This window comes from Theropithecus gelada, chromosome 3 (genome assembly GCF_003255815.1).
Source record: "Theropithecus gelada isolate Dixy chromosome 3, Tgel_1.0, whole genome shotgun sequence".
Classification (NCBI taxonomy): Eukaryota; Metazoa; Chordata; class Mammalia; order Primates; family Cercopithecidae; genus Theropithecus; species Theropithecus gelada.
In genome coordinates, this window is record NC_037670.1 from 14,433,075 (window position 1) to 14,455,426 (window position 22,352).

General features: G+C 50.5%; 1 protein-coding gene across 1 annotated transcript in view; it reads left to right on the forward strand.

The window, feature by feature from the left end:
- The window catches only part of TMEM130 (transmembrane protein 130), a 37,757-nt gene extending 17,608 nt beyond the window's left edge, over positions 1 to 20,149 (forward strand). The window contains exons 7-10 of the mRNA XM_025380448.1: positions 487 to 689; positions 3,445 to 3,557; positions 3,896 to 4,946; positions 20,104 to 20,149. Coding sequence (XP_025236233.1) covers positions 487 to 689; positions 3,445 to 3,557; positions 3,896 to 4,084 — 505 coding nt within the window. The 3' untranslated portion in view covers positions 4,085 to 4,946; positions 20,104 to 20,149. The remainder of the gene's footprint in view (positions 1 to 486; positions 690 to 3,444; positions 3,558 to 3,895; positions 4,947 to 20,103) is intronic.
- The last annotated feature ends 2,203 nt before the right edge of the window (positions 20,150 to 22,352 follow it).

Genomic DNA, 22,352 nt, shown 5'->3' on the forward strand with positions numbered 1-22,352 from the left:
TTAGTTGGGCATGGTGGCTGGTGCCTGTAGCCCCAGCTACTCGGGAGGCTGAGGCAGGAAGATCGCTTGAGCTCAGGAGTTGGAGGCTGCACCGAGCTATGATTGAGCCACGGCACTTCAGCCTGGGTGACAGAGTGAGTCCCTGTCTCATAGAAAACAAAAACCAAAAAATGGGACGTGCCTATTATTCCCCTGGGCTTCTGTGGTACACCATGTGTGCAGTTGGACCCCTCATCCTGCCTCCAGTGAGCAGTCTGTGTGTATCTCTGCCTTATTCACTTGGAATTCCCTTGGGGGTCCGGGACCATCTCTTTTGCACCATAGTGTCCCCTGGTCTGGAATGCATGAAGCTGAGTCCAGGACAGCTTGATGTCCTGTCCTGGAAAGGACACTGAAGTTCCTGGCCACCTGGCCTGTCTTGGACTTGGTCTGTGCTGACACGCTTTACTGAGCCTTTTTTTAAAAACCGCCCGCATTTCCCTGCAGCCCTCCTCTGACCGTGTGCTGGCGTCTCAAGCCTGAGTGCCTCCCGCTGGAGGAAGGGGAGTGCCACCCTGTGTCCGTGGCCAGCACAGCATACAACCTGACCCACACCTTCAGGGACCCTGGGGACTACTGTTTCAGCATTCGGGCCGAGAATGTCATCAGCAAGACGCATCAGTACCACAGGATCCAGGTGTGGCCCTCCAGTAAGTGACACCTCGCCTTCTGCTCCAGTGCCACATGGGCAGCACAAGCCTGTCCACCCTGCCACCACCACCAATACGCTCCTACCAACCAACCTTACCAAAGTCCTCAGCAACGAAGCCCACCAGCATCAGCACCATCATTAACCCTACTGACTCCAGTGATGGCCAACATCAGCGTTGGCCAACTGCCAATACCACCACCACCAAACTCTCCAATCCCACCAGCAACCAACTCTGCCAACCCCAGTACAGCACCCATCGATTCTACCAGCACCACCATCAACACTAGCACCACTAACAACTGTAACCAACTCAGACACCACCATTACCATATGCTCTCCTGACAACTTTTCCAGGACCACCAGCACCACCACTAACGACTCTATCAGCATTCTCACCAAGTCACCTCAATGGCCCCTGCCCCTACCCACATCTATAAGCCCATGCTACCACCTGCCCCAATGCCAGCTTCGTGGACCAAAAGCAACCATGCCAATGTCTTCTCCCACATATTTCCAAGACCACACATGTCCCCAGCACAAACACTTTTGCACCAAATGAGCCACCATGATTGCAATGTTCCCTCCCTCATCACCATCATGCCTGCCCCAGCGGTTGCCACCGCTAAAACCAGCATCCCCAACAGTAACTCAACTCACAGTATGGTAGTGAGTCTTCCAGGGAGAAGGCATTGCATATCATTAATAAGGATGCCTGGGCTAGGCACGGTGGCTCCCAGGACTCTGGGAGACTGAGGTGGGTGGATTGATTGAACCCAGAGGTCTGAGACCAGCCTGGGCAACATGGTAAAACTCTGTCTCTACAAAAACTATAAAAATAGGACAGGTGCGGTGGCTCGTGCTTGTAATCCCAGCACTCTGAGAGGCCAAGGTGGGTGGATCATTTGAGGTCAGGAGTTCGAGACCAGCCTGGCCAACATGGTGAAACCCCATCTCTACTAAAAAATACCAAAAAATTAGCTGGGTGTGGTGGTGTGTGTCTGTAATCCCAGCTATGAAGGAGGTGGAGGCATGAGAATCCCTTGAACCTGGGAGGTGGAGGTTGTAGTGAGCTGAGATTGTACCGCTGCACTCTAGCCTGGGCCACAGAGAGGCTCTTGTCTCAAAAAACATATATATATGTGTATATATATGTGCATATATATACGTGTGTGTGTGTGTGTGTGTGTATATATATATACAGAGAGAGAGAGAGAGAGAGAGAGAGAATGGCGTGTGCCTGCAGGTCTCTGCTGTGCTACTTGGGAAGCTGATGTGGTAGGATCACTTGAGTTCAGGAGGTTGAGGCTGCAGTGAGCCAAGATCGCACCATGGCACTCCAGCCTGAGCAACAGAGTGAGACCCTGTCTCCATGAATGAATGAATGAATGAATGAATGAATGAATGGAAGAAAAGGATGCCCAACCTTCTTTCTTGAAATACCCTTCCAAAACCATCATCAGGCCCAGTCCCTGGCTTACGGTCATAGGCTTTGCTGATGACAGCATTGGGTTCTACAGTTCATTTTTATGGAGGACTCTGGGAGCCCCAGATAAGTATGTCCTTACATAGAGTAGGATCTCAGGTCCTGAAGGCACCATCTTTCAGATGCTCAACCTAGTCCTACTTTTGATGCTACAAAAGGGGAAACTAAGGCACAGGGAGGCAACAAGACTGGATGTTAGCCTGAGCCTGAGCCAGGCTTTCAGACTCTGGTCCTGGGATAGGGGTTAGTTCTTCCCAGTGCTCCCAAGCTCATGCCAAACCCTGCCAGCTGCACCTGTCTTCAAGGTTGGTCCTATGGATGCACCTGAAGCTGTCACTGTCCTCTACAGTCTCCCCAGTCCCACTCTGGGCCCTTGAGAGAATGCTACAGTCCAAGTGGGCCCTGGCTTACTTTGTGGGCATCGTCAGGTCACTTGAGCCCTACGTCTCTCAGCACCCTCTGGGGACCAAGTTCCAATCAGGAACCCCCTGAATTCTGCAGAGAAGACAGCAGTACAGGTAATCAATGCCAACTTTTCCTGGGGAAACAGACACTCATGGCAGAGGGTCAGGGAAAAGGGAGAGGGAACCCACACTTCCTGATCACCTACCACATGCCACACACATCAACACCCCTCTTCTTGTTGCATCTCCTTAGCAGTCTTGCAGGTCAACATTAGCATGAGGTAGCATGTTCAGAGCTAGGATTTGAACCCACAACTGTTTAACTTCAGACACTAGACTCTTTCTATCATACCACTTCATTGCAACAGGTTTAGTGGGTGAGCCTGGAGTTGCCAGAGGGTGGAAGCCGAAGCAGAGACACAATGCCAATTGGGTGACCTCACAACAGGGCTGCCCTTCCCAAAAGGGTGTCACCCAAGAGAGCAAAGAAGGAGCTGTGGTGTCCTTTATGGCTTAGACTCAGGAGCCATGCACTGTCACTCCTTTCATCTGCTGTACACTAGGAGCTGGTCACTGAGTCCAGCCCTCACTCAAGCGGTGAGGAATTTAGCTGCCACTCTTAGAAGCTACTATCAAGTAATTGTGGATGTATGCTGAAAGCCCCCCACCCAGACCCCAGTTTATTTTTTGTGAAGTCCTGGATTTACCTATTGGGGTTACCCAGTTGGGATGCATGTACACGAGGGTAAAAAACCTCACTGGTAGGACTTGACCATTCATTCCCTCGTTTGTTGTGCTTGCTTCCTGAGAACCAGCACTGCAGCACCAGCTACCCAGTCCTGTAATGTTACCTCTTTCATTCCCAGGAATCCAGCCGGCTGTCTTTGCTTTCCCATGTGCTACACTTATCACTGTGATGTTGGCCTTCATCATGTACATGACCCTGCGGAATGCCACTCAGCAAAAGGATATGGTGGAGGTGGGTACTCAGTGGGGTGGAGGCTGGACTACTGGGCCTTGCCTAGAGAGGATCTTTAGAGAGGGTATGGGGGCCAGGCCAGGATGCCTTGAGGGGGTCTTGATGTTACAGCGAGGCTCTGGGACTTGGGGTGATGTGCCCAAGAGGCATCTGTAAACTAGGAAAAATTGCTAAGTTTGTGTCCCATCTGATTTATCTCCTATGTCCATCTCTTGCATCTGTGTGGTACCAGAAAGGTGTTTCTGTGCACTCTGCTGCCAGGCAGCTGAGCTCATAAGGCCACCTGATGGGGCTCCTGGTGGGTGGGTGATTGACCCGTGGGATTTTGTTCATCATAGGTGGCTGATTTTGACTTTTCCCCCATGTCTGACAAGAACCCGGAGCCACCCTCCGGGGTCAGGTGCTGCTGCCAGATGTGCTGTGGGCCCTTCTTGCTGGAGACTCCATCTGAGTACCTGGAAATTGTTCGCGAGAACCATGGGCTGCTCCCACCCCTCTATAAGTCTGTCAAAACTTACACTGTGTGAGCACTCCCCCTCCCCACCCCATTTCAGTGTTAACTGACTGCTGACTTGGAGTTTCTGGCAGGGTGGTGTGCACCACTGACCAGGAGGGGTTCATGTGCGTGGGGCTGTTGGCCTGGATCATCCATCCATCTGTACAGTTCAGCCACTGCCACAAGCCTCTCCCTCTCGGTAACCCCTGCCCCCAACCATTCACCCACCTGTACAGTCCAGCCACTGATGTAAGCCCCACTCGGTTACCACCCCCTCGACCCCCTACCTTTGAAGAGGCTTCATGCAGGACTTTGATGCTTGGGGTGTTCCATGTTCACTCCCAGGTGGGCCTGGCTGCCCATTGCCCATTCCTCTCACATTGGCACATCTGCTGTCCATTGGGGGTTCTCAGTTTCCTCCCCCAGACAGCTCTGCCTGTGCCAGAGAGCTAGAAAGGAGGTCACAAAGGATTAAAAATCCATAACTAAAGGTTGTACACATAGATGGGCACACTCACAGAGACAAGTGTGCATGTACACACACACAGAAATAGAAACACACGTGTCACATGGAGATTTCAGATGATCGGCTCTGTATCCGGTTAAGTCGGTTGCTGAGATGTAGCCTGCACTAGAGCTGAAAGGAAATTTGACCTCCAAGCAGCCCCGACAGGTCCTGGGCCGGGCCCTCCCTTTGTGCTTTGTCTCTGCAGTTCCCACACCTTTTATAAGGCCACCCTAGTCCCTGCTTGCTGGCAGGGGGCTGGATGGGGGGCAGTACTAACTCTTAGTGAGTGCAGAGGGCTTTATAAATATCACCTTATTTTATCAAAACCCATATGTAAAGCTTTCATCAAGGAAAAGGGCTTGCAGTGGTAGAAGAGGTTGAGTCAGTAGGGACTTGGGTTCCCTGTGTGTGAGGGGGGCATTCTTGCCGGCCAGCTGCTCCCGAGGTGGCCTTGAGAAGGAAGAAGCAGGATGACAGAGCCTGAGCAGCGGAACCAGACTGCACTCTCCCCTCTGGCCCGGCGACCTGGGCTGTGGTTGAGAGAGACAATAATGAGGCCAGAAGTAGCCGGAGCCAGTCGGGAAGGGCAGGGGAGGACTGTAGGGTCTGGGCTCTGTCTCTGTAACCATCTGCTCCCAGGCTGTGTGCAGGAAATGGCATTTACGCTATTGTGCAGCTCATTCTCATGAAATACTGCCATTGTTGCTAAATAAAGCTTGTGTGCTCTGAATATAGCCAAGCATAGACGGTGTGGCCGGAGTCTCTCTTTTGTGCATGGACATTTTTGCCTTGCAGACAGCAACGGCAGTGCTGTGACGTAGCAGGACATCCCACTTGTCCTCTGTGGTGAAGACAACGGAAGGGAGCCAGTTCAGCTCCCTGGAGGTGGGGAGAGCTGTCCCCGGGTGACTTGGACATGCATCCCAGTCTGAGACCTCAGGTGGATTCTAGAGTCAGAGGGGGAACGTGGGCCACACCTGAGGACGTGCTGGAAATGCAGACCCCTGGGCTCGACCTGATACCTGAAGCAGTGCCTGGGGAGGGGGGCAGCCACCTGTTTTCACAGACCCTCTGGGATTCTGGTGCAAATCAGGCGTGAGAACCCCTAGTCTCTAGCCGGCTTCTTAAACTTTGAGGTTCGTGAGAATTGCTAGAGATCTTGGTAAACAAGAATTTTCATTTTGGAGGTCTGGAGTGGGGCCTGGGATTCTGCATTTCTTTAAGTCTTTTTTTTTTTTTTTTTTTTTGAGATGGAGTCTCACTCTGTTGCCAGGCTGGAGTGCAGTGGCATGATCTTAGCTCACTGCAACCTCCGACTCACTGGTTCAAGCGATTCTCCTGCCTCAGCCTCCCGGGTAGCTGGGATTACAGGCACATGCCACCACGCCCGGCTAATTTTTGTATGTTTAGTAGAGATGGGTTTCACCATCTTTGGCTAGGATGGTCTTAATCTCCTGACTGCATGATCCACCCGCCTCGGCCTCCCAAAGTGCTGGGATTACAGGCATGAGCCACCACACCTGGTCTTATTTATTTATTTAGACAGAGTCTGTCTCTGTCACCCAGGCTGGAGTGCAGTGGCATGATCATAGCTCACTGCAGCCTCGACCTCCTGGGCTCAAGTGATTCTCCCACCTCAGCCTCCTGAGTAGCTGGGACTATAGGTGCATGCCACCATCCCTGGCTAATTTTCTGTTTATTTTTTGTAGAGATGAGGTCCCACTATGTTGGCCAGGCTGGTCTCGAACTCCTGAGCTCAAGTGATCCTCCTGCCTCGGCCTCCCAAATTGTTGAGATTACAGGCGTGAGCCACTGTGCCCAGCCCTGAGGGGTTGTTGTTGTTGTTGTTTTGTTTGTTTGTTTTTTTTGAGACAGAGTCTTGCTCCCAGGCTGGAGTGCAGTGGCATGATCTTGGCTCACTACAACTTCTGCCTCCCGGGTTCAAGCGATTCTCTTGCCTCATGAGAATCTCCTGAGTAGCTGGGACTACAGACACCCACCACCACACCCGGCTAATTTTTGTATTTTTTTTTTTTTTTTTTTTGAGACGGAGTCTTGCTCTGTCGCCCGGGCTGGAGTGCAGTGGCCGGATCTCAGCTCACTGCAAGCTCCGCCTCCCAGGTTTACGCCATTCTCCTGCCTCAGCCTCCCGAGTAGCTGGGACTACAGGCGCCCACCACCTCGCCCAGCTAGTTTTTTGTATTTTTTAGTAGAGACGGGGTTTCACCGTGTTAGCCAGGATGGTCTTCATCTCCTGACCTTGTGATCCGCCTGTCTCGGCCTCCCAAAGTGCTGGGATTACAGGCTTGAGCCACCGTGCCCGGCCAATTTTTGTATTTTTAGTAGAGATGGGGTTTCACCATGTTGGCAAGGCTGGTCTCGAACTCCTGACCTCACGTGATCCACCCACCTCGGTTTCCCAAAGTGCTGGGATGACAGGCGTGAACCATGGCGCCCGGTCCCGTTTCTGTTGTTTTAAGCCACCTGGTTTGTGGTACTCTGTTTCAGCAGCCCCAGGAAACAGACTTCCCTACGTCATTTTCGGCAGCTCTGTCTCTCACATTTCATATCCATCCTACGGGAAATCCTTCAACTGAGATCCAGAATCTGACCGCTGCTCCCTCCTCCCCTGCTGCCACCACCCCCGTCCCTGGCAGGGCTCTCACAATGCCTGGCGGGTCCCGCTCACCCCTCACTGCGCCAGAAGTCTGTCTATAAAACTGCTCCACGACCACATCTTCCTCTGCCCCAAACCCTTCAGCGTCTCCCATCTCAGAGCAAACCCCAAATCCTTCCAGTGGCCCCCTAAGTCCCTGTCCAACCTGGCCTGTGACCTTGTCACCCCCAGCCTCTGCTGCTTGTCTGGCTGAGTCTTTCCCGAGTTGTTCCCTTTGCTGGGCAGGCCGCCGTTTCCTGGACATGTGTGGGGTTCCCTCTCTGCTCCTTCAGGGCTGTTCAAACATCACCTTCATCTGTGAAGTCACCTTAGCACTCTCCTCTCCTTCCTGTCCTTATACCCACGGTGAATGTCACCTTCTAACATACTATTTTTTTTTTTTTTTTTGAGACGGATTCTTGCTCTGTCTCCCAGGCTGAAGTGCAGTGGCACGATCATGGCTCACTGCAACTTCTGCCTCTCAGAGTCAAGCCATTCTCCAGCCTCAGCCTCCCAAGCGTCTGGAATTACAGGCACCCGCCACCAGGCCTGGCTATTTTTTTTTTTGTATTTTTAGTAGAAAAAGGGTTTCGCCATGTTGGCCAGGCTGGTCTCAAGTGATCCGCCCTCCTCGGCCTCCTAAAGTGCTGGGATTACAGGCGTGAGCCACCACGCTTTGCCTAACATACTATTTATTTATTTATTTTAAAATTTATTTGTAATTTTTTTCTTTTTTAATAGAAACAGAGTCTTACTCTGTCCCCCAGGCTGGAGTGCAGTGGTGCAATCATAGCTCACCACAGCCCCGGCCTCCCTGGCTCAAGCAATCCTCCCATCTCAGCCTCCCAAGTAGCTGAGACCACAGGAGCACACCCCCATGCCCAGCTAATTTTCAAAAAGTTGTTGTAGAGATGGGGTCTTGCTATGTTGCTGAGGCTAGTCTGGAATCCTTGGTCTCCAGGGATCCTCCTACCTCGGCCTCCCAAAATGCTGGGATTACAGGCATGACCCACTGCAGCTGGCCTTAACTTGTTTATTTAATCTGAACCTTACACAGTATATAAACTTGAAGACAGAAAGGATTTTGCCTATTTTGTTCACTATTTCTACTTCTAACACCCAGAATACTACCCAGCACATAGTAGGTGTTCATTAAATATTGTTCAAAGGAAAGAGGGATGGCGTGAGGGAGGGAGAAAGAGCTACTTCTTCACACTTGTGTTGTAACCTCACAATGACTGGAATTAGGGGAGGGAAGACAAGACTCTAAGGAACAAACTCAACAGAGTTTGCTATGTTGCCCAGGCTGGTCTTGAACTCTTGGTCTCAAGCGATCCTCCTGCCTTGGCCTCCCAAAGTGCTGGAATTACAGGTGAGAACCACCACACCTGGCTAAATTTTTAAGAAAGTTTTTGTAGAGATGGGGGTCTTGCTCTGTTGCCCAGACTGGTCTTGAACTCCTGGCCTCAAGTGATCCTCCTGCCTTGGCCTCCCAAAGTGCTGGGATTACAGGTATAAGCCACCACACCTAGCTAATTAAAACAAATTTTTAAACTCAACAGAATTTGCTATGTTGCCCAGGCTGGTCTGGAACTCCTGGCCTCAAGTGATCCTCTCACCTCAGCCTCCTGAAGTGCTGGGATTATAGGTGTGAGCCAGTGTGCCCAGTGCTATTTTATAGTATGCTTTTGAAAACATTCTGAGAAGAGGGCTTGACTTGATTTAAAGCGGTTCATGGTGCCAAAAGTTTCATCAGTAGGTGTTTTCCTTTTTTTATTTTTGAGGTGGAGCCTCTCTCTGTTGCCCAGGCTGGAGTGCAGTAGTGTGATCTCGGCTCACTGCACCCTCCACCTCCCAGGTTCAAGCGATTCTCCTGCCTCAGCCTCCCGAGTAGCTGGGAATACAGGTGCCTGTCACCACGCCTGGCTAATTTTTGTATTTTTCGTAGAGACGCGGTTTCACCACGTTATCTTGAACTCCTGAGCTCAGAGTGATCCGCCCACCTCAGCCTCTCAAAATGCTGGGATTGCACCCTGTAGGTGTTTTCTACAGAGGCCCACATAGGCAATGAGGGGTGATGGAAGACACTACTTTCTAGGGACCTTAAAAGATCTAGGAGATGAAGTGCCAGGCCCCAAGCCATCTGCATGCAGTGCCCAGTGTGTCCAGCAGGTGGCAGTATCTGCCCGGCTATGCTTTCTGCAGCCTCCCAGCCTCTGCCGGGTGCGCTGTGGGGCAAGGCGGGCAGAGGGGCATGGACGGGCGGGGTCCTGGCATTGCAGCACCTGCTGGCACACCTGCATGAACACACAGGCACACTGTATGCACACACACATACTCACAGATCAGTGAAACAGCCCAGCTGGCAACGAACTTCTAGAACCTTCAGCCCCTTCCAGGACAGATGCCTTTTCTGGGACTCTGGCCCTTGAGAAATCTTTTCAGAAGAGGAGATCACTTTTGTTCTGCCTCTTCTTTTTCTTGCCCAGTAGCTTTTCCGAGGCATCCACAGGTCAGCACAAGTCCACAGCTACAATCACAAGATAGTTTGACTGTGGGTTGAGGAAATGGAGATCTGTGTTCCAGCCTGGCTCTGTGACCTTGGGTCAGCCGCTGAATCTGTCCAAGCGTTTGTTTTTTCATGTGTACAATGTGGATAAAGAGGGGACTCGCTGTAATCTCAGCGCTTCGAGAGGCCAAAGTGGGAGGATCATTTGAGGCCAGGAGTTTGAGACCAGCCTGGGCAGCACAGCGAGACCCCATCTCTACAAAAAAATAAAAATTAAAAAAATTAGCTGGGCATGATGGTGGGTGCCTGTGGTCCCAGCTACTAGGGAAGCTGAGGTGGGAGGATTGCTTGAGCCCAGGAGTTGGAGGCTGCAGCGAGCTAGGATCACGCCACCGCACTCTAGCCTGAGTGGCAGAGCAAGACCCTGTGTCTTAGAGAGAGAGAGAGAGAGAGAGAGAAAGAGGGAAAGGGTGTGTTTTTCTAGGCATTCATTCAGAAAACATTGTGGAGGCACCCACAGCTCGCTGTCCCAGGGACCCAGCAGAGCCTAGATACCTGCCCATTTTTTTCCCAGCTTGTTGACCATAGTGAACTCACACAACTCAGCAATTAAAAGATAACCCAGTTTAAAAAAAATGGGCAAACAACTTGAATAGACATCTAGCCAAAGAAAATATACAAATGGCCAATAAACCCATGAAAAGATGCACGATGTCATTGGTCATTCAGGAAATGCAAATCCAAACCACAACGAGACATCACTTCACACACAGCTTCTAGGGCTGTCGTCGACTGGGAATGGAAGATTCTGTAGGAAGAAGTGTGAAGAGAGACTGAGGGAGCTGCCCACCTGCTCCCTGCCCCCCCTCTCCAGGCTGTGCTGTATTCTCCAGCTTCTCACCAGGTCTACGTGTGACCCAGAGCAACCCTTGCCCTATAGTCTCCTAAGCTGAGCTTCTCACTGGGGACGGGAAGTTTCTAAGTGAACTCCTCCCTCTATGGGCATCTTTCTGACCTGTTTTGTGCTGGGCATTGGGGACACTGGCTCAGAGGTGTGCAAGACCCGGCCACGACTCCCTTCCATCAGATGATGGGGACAGATGCCCCAGGGCTCCAGAGCACGGCTGTGGTGGGGAGATGAAGGAGGGAAGGAGCAGAGGCCACCAGCTGGACCCCTGCACGGGACCCTGCGGGGAGCAGGGAGGCCTTTGGGGATCCAGGGTGCACTAACCACTTGGTATCACTGCCACTGCCTCGGCTCTGGACAGCTGCTGATTCCAGGGCTGTCACCACCGTGACAGCGTGATCAATCCACCTGTTTCTCCTGCTTCTGCTATCCCCGTGTCTGCTCTTCTCTATAAACAGCACACTGTGCATGAGTGTGTGTACATATGTGGGGGCATCTGCATGCTGGATACTTTCCTTCCTTTCTTCCTTTTCCTGAGACAGAGTCTCATTCTGTTGGCCAGGCTGGGGTGCAGTAGCAACAACATGCCTCACTGCAGCCTCGACCCCATGGGCTCAAGGGGTCCTCCCACCTCAGCCTCTGCAGTAGCTGGGACTATAGGCACGCACCACCATGCCCGCTAATTTTTGTATTTTCATAGAGATGGGGTCTCTCTGTATTACCCAGGCTGGTCTCAAACTCCTGAAACTAAGCAATCTCCCCACCGCAGCCTCCCAAAATGCTGGGATTACAGGTGTGAGCCACCACACCAGGCTCATTTTTGTATTTTTTTGTGGAGACAGAGTCTCACTGCGCTGCCCAGGCTGGCCTCAAACTCCTGAAACCAAACGATCCCCCCAACCACAGCCTCCCAAAGTGCTGGGATCACAGGCATGAACCACCGTGCCTGGCTCAAGGCTGGGTGCGTTTTTTCACTCTGTTGCTCAGGCTGGAGTGCAGTGGCGCGATCTCGGCTCCCTGCAAGCTCCGCCTCCCGGGTTCACGCCATTCTCCTGCCTCAGCCTCCCAAGTAGCTACAGGCACCCGCCACCGCGCCTGCCTAATTTTTGGTAGTTTTAGTAGAGACAGGGTTTCACCGTGTTAGCCAGGATGGTCTTGATCTCCTGACCTCGTGATCCATCCACCTCGGCCTCCCAAATTGCTGGGATTACAGGCGTGAGCCACCGTGCCCGGCCAATGCTGGGTGCATTTTAGTCACAAGAGAGTGTGTGTTAACATTTGGAGACTGTGATCAGCCAACAGTCCCCAGCGCAGACACCCGATCTGGTAGGGTTTGGGCTTTGCCACCTTTTAGTTTTCTTCCAGTTGCCCCCAAAGCCCCTTTGTGCTCCTAGGAACAAACACTGGGTGTTGGGGGTGGGGGGCGGTGCTATAAGCTCTTCTGAGAGGAAGCCTCAGGGAGCAAGGGTTCCCTTTAAGACAGGCTTCCCTTTAAGACAAGGTTGTCCTGCTGAAACCAGGTCCTCAACTCCTAGGTCCCCAAAGGGCATTTGACCTGGCACTGGGCTGCTGCAGGCTTGGTTCTGTGGGGAGGCTGGGGGTGTGTAGCAGGAACTGCTTCTCTCAAGCAGAGAGCACAGCTTGTGTCTCTGGGCCATACACTGGAGCATTGTTTTCCAGACTGTAAGCTGCATCAGCTCACTCTCCCACTCAAAACCCTCATGGATTCCCCATAACATTGAGCCCCAGGTCCAAATGCTTAAGGGTTATCATCCCAGCTGCGGCACTCCAGCTCATTTGCTACAGCTTTCACACGTTGCCTGTTTGATTTGTTTTTGTTTTTGTTTTTGAGACAAGATCTAGCTTTGTTGCCCGGGCTGGAGTGCGGTGGCACGATCATAGCTCACTGCAGCCCCCAACTTCTGGGCTCAAGCCATCCTCCCACCTCAGCCTCCCAAGTAGCTGGGACCACAGGTGTGCACCACCACGCCCAGCTAGTTTTAAATTTTTCTGTCAAGATGGGGTCTCACTATGTTGCCCAGGCTGGTCTCAAACTCCTGGCCTCAAGTCATCCTCCTGCCTCGGCCTGCCAAAATGCTGGGCTCACAGGCATGAGTGACAGTGGCATCTGGTCCCCCCGATTCTGCCTTTGTTTATTCCTTTCTATTAAAACAATTTTTTTTTTTTGCCTTTTGCCCAACTATTGAGCAGCTTGCAGACTTGTCTCTCTTGCAATAAATGCTTTCCTCCCTATTTTTTTTTTTTTTGAGACAGGGTCTTGCTCTATCACCAGGCTGGAGTGCAGCGGCACAATCATAGCCCACTATAACCTCGACTTCTTAGGCTCAAGGGAACCTTTTGCCTCAGCCTTCCATGTAGCTAGGACTACAGGCGTGTGCCACCGCACCTGGCCAATTACACTTTTTTTTTTTTGTAGAGATGCGGTTGCCCTGTGTTGCCCAGGCTGGTCTTGAACTCTTGGGCTCGAGGGGTCCTCCTGTCTTGGCCTCCCAAATTACTGGAATGACAAGCATAAGCCACGATGCCTGGCACTTTTTCCTCCTTTGCAATAGCCCTTTTGAAAAAAGTCTCTCCTTACTAAGCCTGGGTTTATTTTTATTTGACACTCTTGAGAGATGGTTGTTAGTGACTAGGCTCAAGTTTCAGGAGACTTAGCAGGAAGCCTTCCCTCCTGTTCCCTGGGATGTGCGGGCCCTATCGGAGGCTCGAAACAGGCCCCCACAATTGGTGGGGAAAATGCTTTCATGTGCAAAGGAGCAAAACCACATGATTTTAGCCCCAAGTCTGTGACAACACACGGACAGGGTTAGACTCCCCCAGCCACCCTCTCCCCACACAGCCCAGCGTCAACCCCCACTAGTTCAGCATTCACAACAAAAGCCAGGAAACAAAAGATGACCGCATGCAAAGACCTGGAGACTTGATCTCTTCTTGGAACCAGGAAGGGGAAAATGCATCTAGAACAAAACAGAAATTAATCTCTCAGTGATTCCTCCTACCTGAGCACCTCACCGAGGTCACAGAGCTGAGGGCTGCAGAGCTGAGATTTGAGGTCCTGGGCTGCTGGATGGATCACCACCCTCCTGGACATATCAGCAGGTGTTGCTTGGGTTTTCTGACTGTCGACCTGCCCGAGGCCCACTTATCCCAGAGTGACCAGGTGAAAATTGGATCAGAAAGATGGGAGCTGAACCGCAGGGGTTGGTGTGACCACCAGGGGGCGCCCAGACTCCAGAAGAACAGGAGGGTTTAAGGCCCAACTCAAGACAGTTCAAGACCCTGTCTGGCTCAAATCCTTGAAAGCTGCATGATAGAAATAAACAGAAATAAGCTAGCTTTTCTGAGTCTCATTTTCCTTGTCTCAATTGAGGGAAACCATAGCACCCACCTAGGGAATCTTGTGCCATGTGCCACATAGGGAGGACTTAGAAAATATTAACTCCGACGGCCGCTGTCAGCCCCAATCTACGGTTGAGAAAACTGAGCCCAGGGAGCTGGGGCTACTTGCACATAAAAACTAGAGAAATGTCCCCACCCAGTTCTTAATAAAAATCCAGTTGAGGCCGGGTGTGTCACGCCTGTAATCCCAGAACTTTGGGAGGCCGAGGTGGGTGGATCACTTGAGGCCAGGAGTTCGAGACCTGCCTGGCCAACATGGTGAAACCCCGTCTCTACTAAAAATACAAAAAATTAGCCAGACATGGTGACGCGCACCTGTAATACCAGCTACTTGGGAGGCTGAGGCAGGATAATCACTTGAACCTGGGAGGTGGAGGCTGCAGTGAGCCAAGAACGTGCCACTGCACTTCAGTCTGGGAGACAGAGCAAGACTCTGTCTCAAAAAAAAAAAAAAGATCAGTTGGCTGCATAGCTCAGGCTTGCCTTTGCACCAGGTTCAAGAATCTTCCAGTGTCCCTGGAACAGACATCTTTATTTATTTTTTTTTTTTTGTTTTTTTGAGACAGAGTCTTGTTCTGTTGCCCAGGCTGGAGTGCAGTGGCATGATCTTGGCTCCTTGCAACCTCTGCCTCCTGGGTTCAAGAGATTCCCATGCCTCAGCCTCCTGTGTAACTGGGATTACAGGCATGTGCCTCCATACCTGGCTAATTTTTGTATTTTTAGTAGAGACAGGGTTTCACCATGTTGGCCAGGCTGGTCTTGACCTCCTGGCCTCAAGTGATCCGCTCGCCTCTGCCTCCCAAAGTGCTGGGATTACAGGTGTGAGCCACTGTGGCTGGCTGTAACATAGACTTATATTGGACTAGGCAGCTCCCTGCAGTGGATAATACTGGGACCACCATGGGGACAGAGAGAGCCCCAGGTCTGAGCCTCAGCTCAGCCACAGGCAGCCACACTGACCTCTCTGAGTCTCAGTTTCCCCCGGAGATAATGCTTGGAAGTGGTTGGAAATTAGGTGTGGGGATGTCATGAAAATGCTTTGTTTCCAGAAATATTGGCCCCAACTTGGAGCTCCTTGAGGGCGGGGTTGGTGGTCAACAGTGTCCTGGTGAGGATACCAGGGATGAGGGGACCAGGGCTTAAGGATCACAAAATCTCTCCGCCTAAGGGACTGGTCTAGAGCCACTGCAGAGGATGGAGGGACACCATTGTCCTGAGTGTCCTGGGGTAGCCGGGGAAGGAGCACTTGTCCCAGGAGCCTTCTCCACTGCCTGGGTCTTCTGACGGCGGAATATTTGTCCGCGGGGCACCTCACCAATAATGGATTTTTCCCTCAATGCCCTGACCTTGAGGAGAGCACTCTCTGTGATTTTCCTCACAGCCTAGCCTGCAGCTCCGTCTTTAAAAATAGTTGCAGAAAAACCCATTGCTTATTCAATGAGCTCTTTTGTTAAAAAAAAAAAAAAAAAAAAAGAATACCCTGCAGTTTCAGTTTGTTTAGTTCCTAAAAAACACACTGCAGTTATCAAAGAGCTGGCTTATTAAAGAAAAATAGGATGATGGGAAGGAGGGAGAGGGGGAAGGGGTAGGGATGATGGTGGAGCTGGGCTGGGCTGGGCTGGGCTGTGGCTGGAGGGCCAGGCTCAGATGCAAACTTCCAGTCCCTTCTGCAAATCTGGACAATCGTTCTACCTCTTTGGGCCTCAGTTTTCTCATCTGTATGTTGGGGATAATAATAATGATGATGATGATGATGGTGATGCTGATGCTGGTGATAAGGGCCAGGCACGTGGTGCCTGTTATCCCAGCACTTTGGGAAGCTGAGGCAGGAGGATCGCTTGATCCCAGGAGTTTAAGACCAGCCTGGGCAATATAGTGAGACCCTCGTCTCTATAAAAAATTTAAAGAAAAATTAGCCAGGCATGATGACACACACCTGTAGTGCCAGCTACTTGGGAGGCTGAGGCAGGAGGACCACTTGAGCCCAGGAGTTGGAGGCTACAGTGAGCTATGATCGCACCACTGTACTCCAGCCTGGATGACACAGTGAGACCCTGTCTTTAATAATAATGATGATGATGATGTTGGGTGCTGAAATTCAGAGCTGAGTAGGGCACCGTTCCTCTCTCCACTTCCCCTCACCTCCCCAGTCAAAATTCTGGAGAGAATGACTCCTTCCTGTCTGCCCACTGCTCAAGGGGACCCGGCCTCCTCTCTCCTGTCTCCTCGAAGTTGCTCTTAACAAAGATATTGAGAATGTTCACATGGTCAAATCCACCTTATTCAAGAAACAGGCTGCTCGCAATGGCTCACGCCTGTAATCCCAGCACTTTGGGAGGCCGAGGCAGGTGGATTACTTGAGGTCAGGAGTTTGAGACTGGCCTGGCCAATATGGTGAAACCCATCTCTACTAAAAATACAAAAATTAGCTGGGTGTGGTGGCGCACGCCTGTAATCCTAGTTACTCAGGAGGTTGAGGCGGGAGAAACACTTGAACCCAGGAGACAGAGGTTGCATTGAGCTGGGATAGGGCCATTGCATTCCAGTCTGGCAACAGAGTGAGACTCCCTATCAAAACAAAGCAAAACAAAACAAAACAAAAAAAGAAAGAAAGAAAAAGAAAAAGAAAAATGAAAAGAAAATAAATACGTGTTGATCACCTCCTGTGAGCCAGGGGGTGATCTCTACAAAATTTTTTTTTGTAGAGACAGGGGTCTTGCTATGCTGCCCAGGCTGGTCCTAGGCAGCTTCCAGCCTCATCCTGCCTGAAGCTTGGAGGGGTGCTAGGTCCTGGGCCCCAGCCCTTCCCCCCAAAACCCTGTGTTCTCCTGGTTTCCCTTCTGCCCACTAGCCAGGGTTTCCCTCCTTTTTCCTGACTTCCTCTCTAATGATGTATCTCAAGGCTCAGTGCTGGGAACCCTGCTGTGTCGCTTGTCTCTGAAGGATAGGAGGTCACCTTGCCAGTAAGCAGCTCAGGAGAGCTGCGGCCACCTCTCACCTCCACAGCGCAGCCCTCTGAGGTGGCACCCGTGCATGTCATGGCTGTGGGCCCCTCCAAGACTCAGAGCCACCTACCCAGAACCCACTGTGCCGTCCCTGAGCTTACTCATTGTTCACTCTCCCTAGGACGGGGTCCTAATTTTGTCCCGGAGAGCCATGGAGCCAACTAAACTGTATTTTCCAGCCCCCCATATGGCTGGGGTGGCTGATGAGATTAAAGCAGAAATTTTGGGTGAAATTTCTATGAAATTTCCTTAAAAGAGAGCCAGGCAGCTTTCTCCATCCCTGGCACCTGTAGTGCCAGCTACTTGAGGCTGAGGCAGGAGGACTGCTTGAACCCAGGAGTTGGGGGCTACAGTGAGCTGTGGTCGCACCACTGTACTTCAGCCTGACAACAGAGTAAGACCCTGTCTCTAATAATAATGAGGATGAGGCTGATGGGGCCACCATCCTAACCCAAGCCCCTCTCATGTCTGGTGAGCTTGATGACAATGGTTTCCCAACTGGCTTCCCTCCTCCCTCCATCCTCCCCAAAGCTGCCAGAGGCGTATGTATCTGACTTTCCAGGCATAAGTATCCAGGCATAAATACTTTCCAGGCATAAGTGTCTGACCCTGTCATTGCCGTGCTCCAACACCTGCCGTGGCTCCCCATTACCCAGGAAGAAGTTCAAGCTCCCCATTGAGCTTATGAGAATTCCAGACCTCTCCAGCTCCCTTTCTGCCCCCTTCCTCCCCATCTAAGACCTAACCCCATACTGTTCCATAGAAATATAATGTGAGCCACATATGTATTTTTTTTTTTTTTTTTTGAGATGGAGCCTCACTCTGTTGCCCAGTCTGGAGTGCAGTGGTGTGATGTCTGCTCACTGCAACCTCCACCTCCTGGGCTCTAGCAATTCTCCTGCCTCAGTCTCCTGAGAAGCTGGGATTATGGGCATGAATCATCATACTCAGCTAATTTTTGTATTTTTAGTAGTAGAGACGGACTTTCACCATGTTGGCCAAGCTGGTCTCGACCTCCTGACCTCAAGTGATCTGCCTGCCTTGGCCTCCCAAAGTGCTGGGATTACAGGCATGAGCCACCACGCCAGGCACCACATTTTAATTTTATATATATATAAATATATATTTTATATATATATTATATATATATATTTTTTAGTACACTCCTTCTAAAATATTATCATCTCACTATGCAATCAATATAACATTTCATAATAACATAGTTTACCTTCTTTTTCTTCGTTCTACGTCTTCACCGTCTGGTGTGCCTACTTTCCTTTTATAGAGCATTTCAATATGATCTGTGTTTAGATTTTGTAAAATGTACAGTTTGAAAAATAGATATATATATATATCTGAGTTGTACCAAACATAATTAAAAGTCTTCCAGTGCCTGAATTAAAGATCCGTGTTCAAATTTTAATTTTAACTAATTAAAATAAAATAAGATTTAAAATTCAGCTCCGCGGTGGCACTAGCGATATTTCAAGTGCCCAGCAGCCGCCTGTGACTCATGGCTGTGGCATTGGGATGGCACAGCTAGGCGTCTTGACCAGCACTGACCACGCTCACCTTTCCTCGATGATGAAAGCATTCTGTGCTTGCCTTGCACAATGCACTGTGACTTTTGAGCACCGAGCAACCGAATTTTTAATTCTGTTTGCTTTTCATTGACTTAAATTTAGGCTGGGTATGGTGACTCCTGCCTTTAATCCCGGCACTTTGTGAGGCCTAGGTGGGAGGATAGCCTAAAGTCCTGGCCTAGGTGGGAGGATAGCCTAAGCCTAGGACTTTGAGACCAGCCTGGGGAACACGGCGATACCTGTCTCTACAAAACAACAACTAAAACAAAAACAAGCTAGCTGGGTGTGGTGGCGTGCACCTGTAGTCCCAGCTATTCGGGAGGCTGAGGCAGGAGGATTGTTTGAGCCCAGGAAGTTGAGGCCACAGTGAGTGGGGATTGCACCACTGCACTCTAGCCTGGGCAACAGAACAAGATCCTGCCTCTGAAAAAAAAGAAAGAAATGAAAAAAAATGAAAATCAGCTTAAATAGCCGTATCTGGTCAGTGGCGCCTCCTACTGGAGAGAGCAGGCCTTGTCATACTGAGCTTCTGACATTCCCCACACCCATCGCGGCCCTCTCGCCTCTGCCCGAAACATCCGAACCTCGCCCTAGTCTTTCTCTTGGCTGAGTCGCAAACATTAATTAGCTGTTAGGGGATGGCCCAGCTTGCCTCTGTGGTTCCCCATTCCAATAATTACATGTTTATTATGATAAACTGTTTAATTTATCTTCCCAGGTAGAGGGTGAGCTCCGTGAGGGCACAGACCAAGGCCATCTTGTTTATCATGATGTCTCCAGTGTTTTGGGAGGAGTACATAGTGGGCATTATAGAAGACTTATTGAATGAATGAATGAATGAGTGAATAGCCATGAATGAACAGATGAATATTCATGAAGGAACACATATTCATGAACGATCATATGAATATCCATGAAGAAATGAATAATCATGATGAGTGAATGAATGTGAATGAATGAATGTGAATGAATGAATGAATGTGAATGAGTGAATGTTCATGAATGAATGAAGTGCAACACTGCCTGGGACCCCACAGTGCTCTTTGTGGTTGAGCGTTGCCTTTCTCTTCTTTCTCTTCTTCCTCCCTTTTCAGGCCAGCAAATTCCCAACACCATAGTGATAGCTGCTATTTATGGAGCACTTAGAATGTGCTAGGAGCAATGTTTAGAACACTTGACGTCCATTAGCTTATTTCACCCCCAAATCAATCCTGTAATGAGGGTAGGATTATTAACGGCATTTTAAAGGTGAAGGAGCTGAGGCACAGAGCGTTTTAGCAACTTGTTCAAGGTCACACACCCAATAATCGACAGAACTAGAGTCAGGCAACCTGGCTCCGAAGGCCACGGTCACACCAACTACAAGAAGTGATTTTTCCAGCTCTTTGGATCATACAGTAAGAAGTACATTTTACATTCAGCACATTACCTCCCCACCCACGCCTGAAAAAAGTTTACAAAGTGGCCAGGTGCAGTGGCTCAAGCCTGTAATCCCAGCACTTTGGGAGGCCGAGATGGGTGGATCACGAGGTCAGGAGATTGAGACCATCCTGGCTAACACGGTGAAACCCCATCTCTACTAAAAAATACAAAAACTAGCCGGGCGAGGTGGCGGGCGCCTGTAGTCCCAGCTACTCAGGAGGCTGAGGCAGGAGAATGGCGTAAACCCGGGAGGCAGAGTTTGCAGTGAGCTGAGATCCGGCCACTGTACTCCAGCCTGGGCGACATAGTGAGACTCCATCTCAAAAAAAAAAAAAAAAAAAGTTTATAAAGTATTGCTTACATTATCACATGGAATGAATCCTGGTGTGTTCTATTCTAGACTGTTTTTTTTTTTTTTTTTTTAAATTTATAGATGGGATCTCACTATGTGGCCCAGGCTGGAGTGCAGTGGTGTGATCATAGCTCACTGCAGCCCCAACCTCCTGGGCTTAAGTCATCCTCCTACCTCAGCCTCCTGAGTAGCTGGGACTATAGGCGCATGCCACCATGATCAACTAATCTTTAAAATTATTTGTAGAGATGGGGGTCTTGCTATGTTGCCCAGAAGGGTCTCCAACTTCTGGCCTCAAATGGTCCTCCTACCTTGGCCTCCCAAAGTTCTGGGATGAGTCACCACACCTGACTTAGACGGTTCTATTTTATTCTATCTCATTTAAGAAGATATTGGTTCTGACCCCAAAAAAGTGATTTCATGACCCACTCCACTATACTATTTTTACAAACCTTCTAGTAGAGAACATTTCAAACATACAAACGTGGAGGGAAAATAGAGGCCTCCTCCCACGTGACCTCATCACTCACCAGCATTTTCAGCTTGTTTTTGGCTTTTGTTTGTTTTTTTGAGATGGAGTCTTGCTCTGTCATCCAGGCTGGAGTGCAATGGCATGATCTCGGCTCACTGCAACCTCTGCCTCCTGGGTTCAAGTGATTCTTCTGCCTTAGTCTCCCGAGTAGCTAGGATTACAGGTGCGCGCCACCATGCCTGGCTGATTTTTGTATTTTTAGTAGAGATGGGGTTTCACCATGTTGGCTAGGCTGGTCTCAAACTCCTGACTGCAAGTGATCTGCCCGACTCAGCCTCCCAAAGCGTTGGGATTATACGTGTGAGTCAACTTGCCCGGCCAATTTTCAGCTTGTGGCCAATCCTGTTTCTTGCTAACCCTGCCCACTTCCTCACCTGTGCGATTTCGCAGCATCTCCCAGACTTGATATCATTGAATCTGTAAATGTTTCAGTCCTTGTCTTAGTGTGCAGGAGCTGCCGTAACAAAATACCATAGACTGGGCAGCTTAAAAGGCAAACACTTGGCCGGGTGCAGTGGCTCACGCTTGTAATCCCAGCACTTTGGGAGGCTGAGGCGGGCAGATCACAAGTTCAGAAGTTCGAGACCAGCCTGGCCAACACAGGGAAACCCCGTCTCTACTAAAAATACAAAAATCAGCTGGATGTAGTGGTGGGCACCTGCAATCCCAGCTACACGGGAGGCTGAGGCAGGAGAATTGCTTGAACCTGGGAGGCGGAGGTTGCAGTGAGCCAGGATCGCGCCACTGCACTCCAACCTGGGCGACAGAGCAAGACTCCATCTCAAAAAAATAAAAAAAACAGGCAAACACTTAACTTCTCAGAGTTCTGGAGGCTGGATGCCCAAGATCAAGGATCTGCTAAGACTGATTTCTTTTTTCTTTTTTTTTTTGAGACGGGGTCTTGCTCTTGTTGCCCAGGCTAGAGTGTAGTGGTGCAATCTCGGCTTACTGCAACCTCCGCCTCCCAGGTTCAAGCGATTTTCCTGCCTCAGCTTCCCGAGTAGCTGGGATTACAGGCATACGCCACTGCGCCTGGCTAATTTTTGTATTTTTAGTAGAAATGGGGTTTGCCATGTTGGCCAGGCTGGTCTTGAACTCCTGACCTCAAGTGATCCACCTACCTTGGCCCCCGCAAAGTGATGGAATCACAGGTGTGAGCCACGGAGCCCAGCCCTGCTAGTGTTGATTTTTCTTTCCCTTCCCCTACACCCCTTTCCTTCCCTCCCGTCCTCTCCCCTCCCCCCTCCCCTTCCCTCCCCTCCCCTCCTTTCCCCTCCCCTCCCTGTCTTTCCTCTCTCCTCCCCTCCCCTTTCTCCCTTCTTTTAAGAGACAGGGTCTTGCTCTGTCGCCCAGGCTGGAGTGCAGAGGCACAACCACAGCTTACTGCAGCCTCAACTTCCCAAGC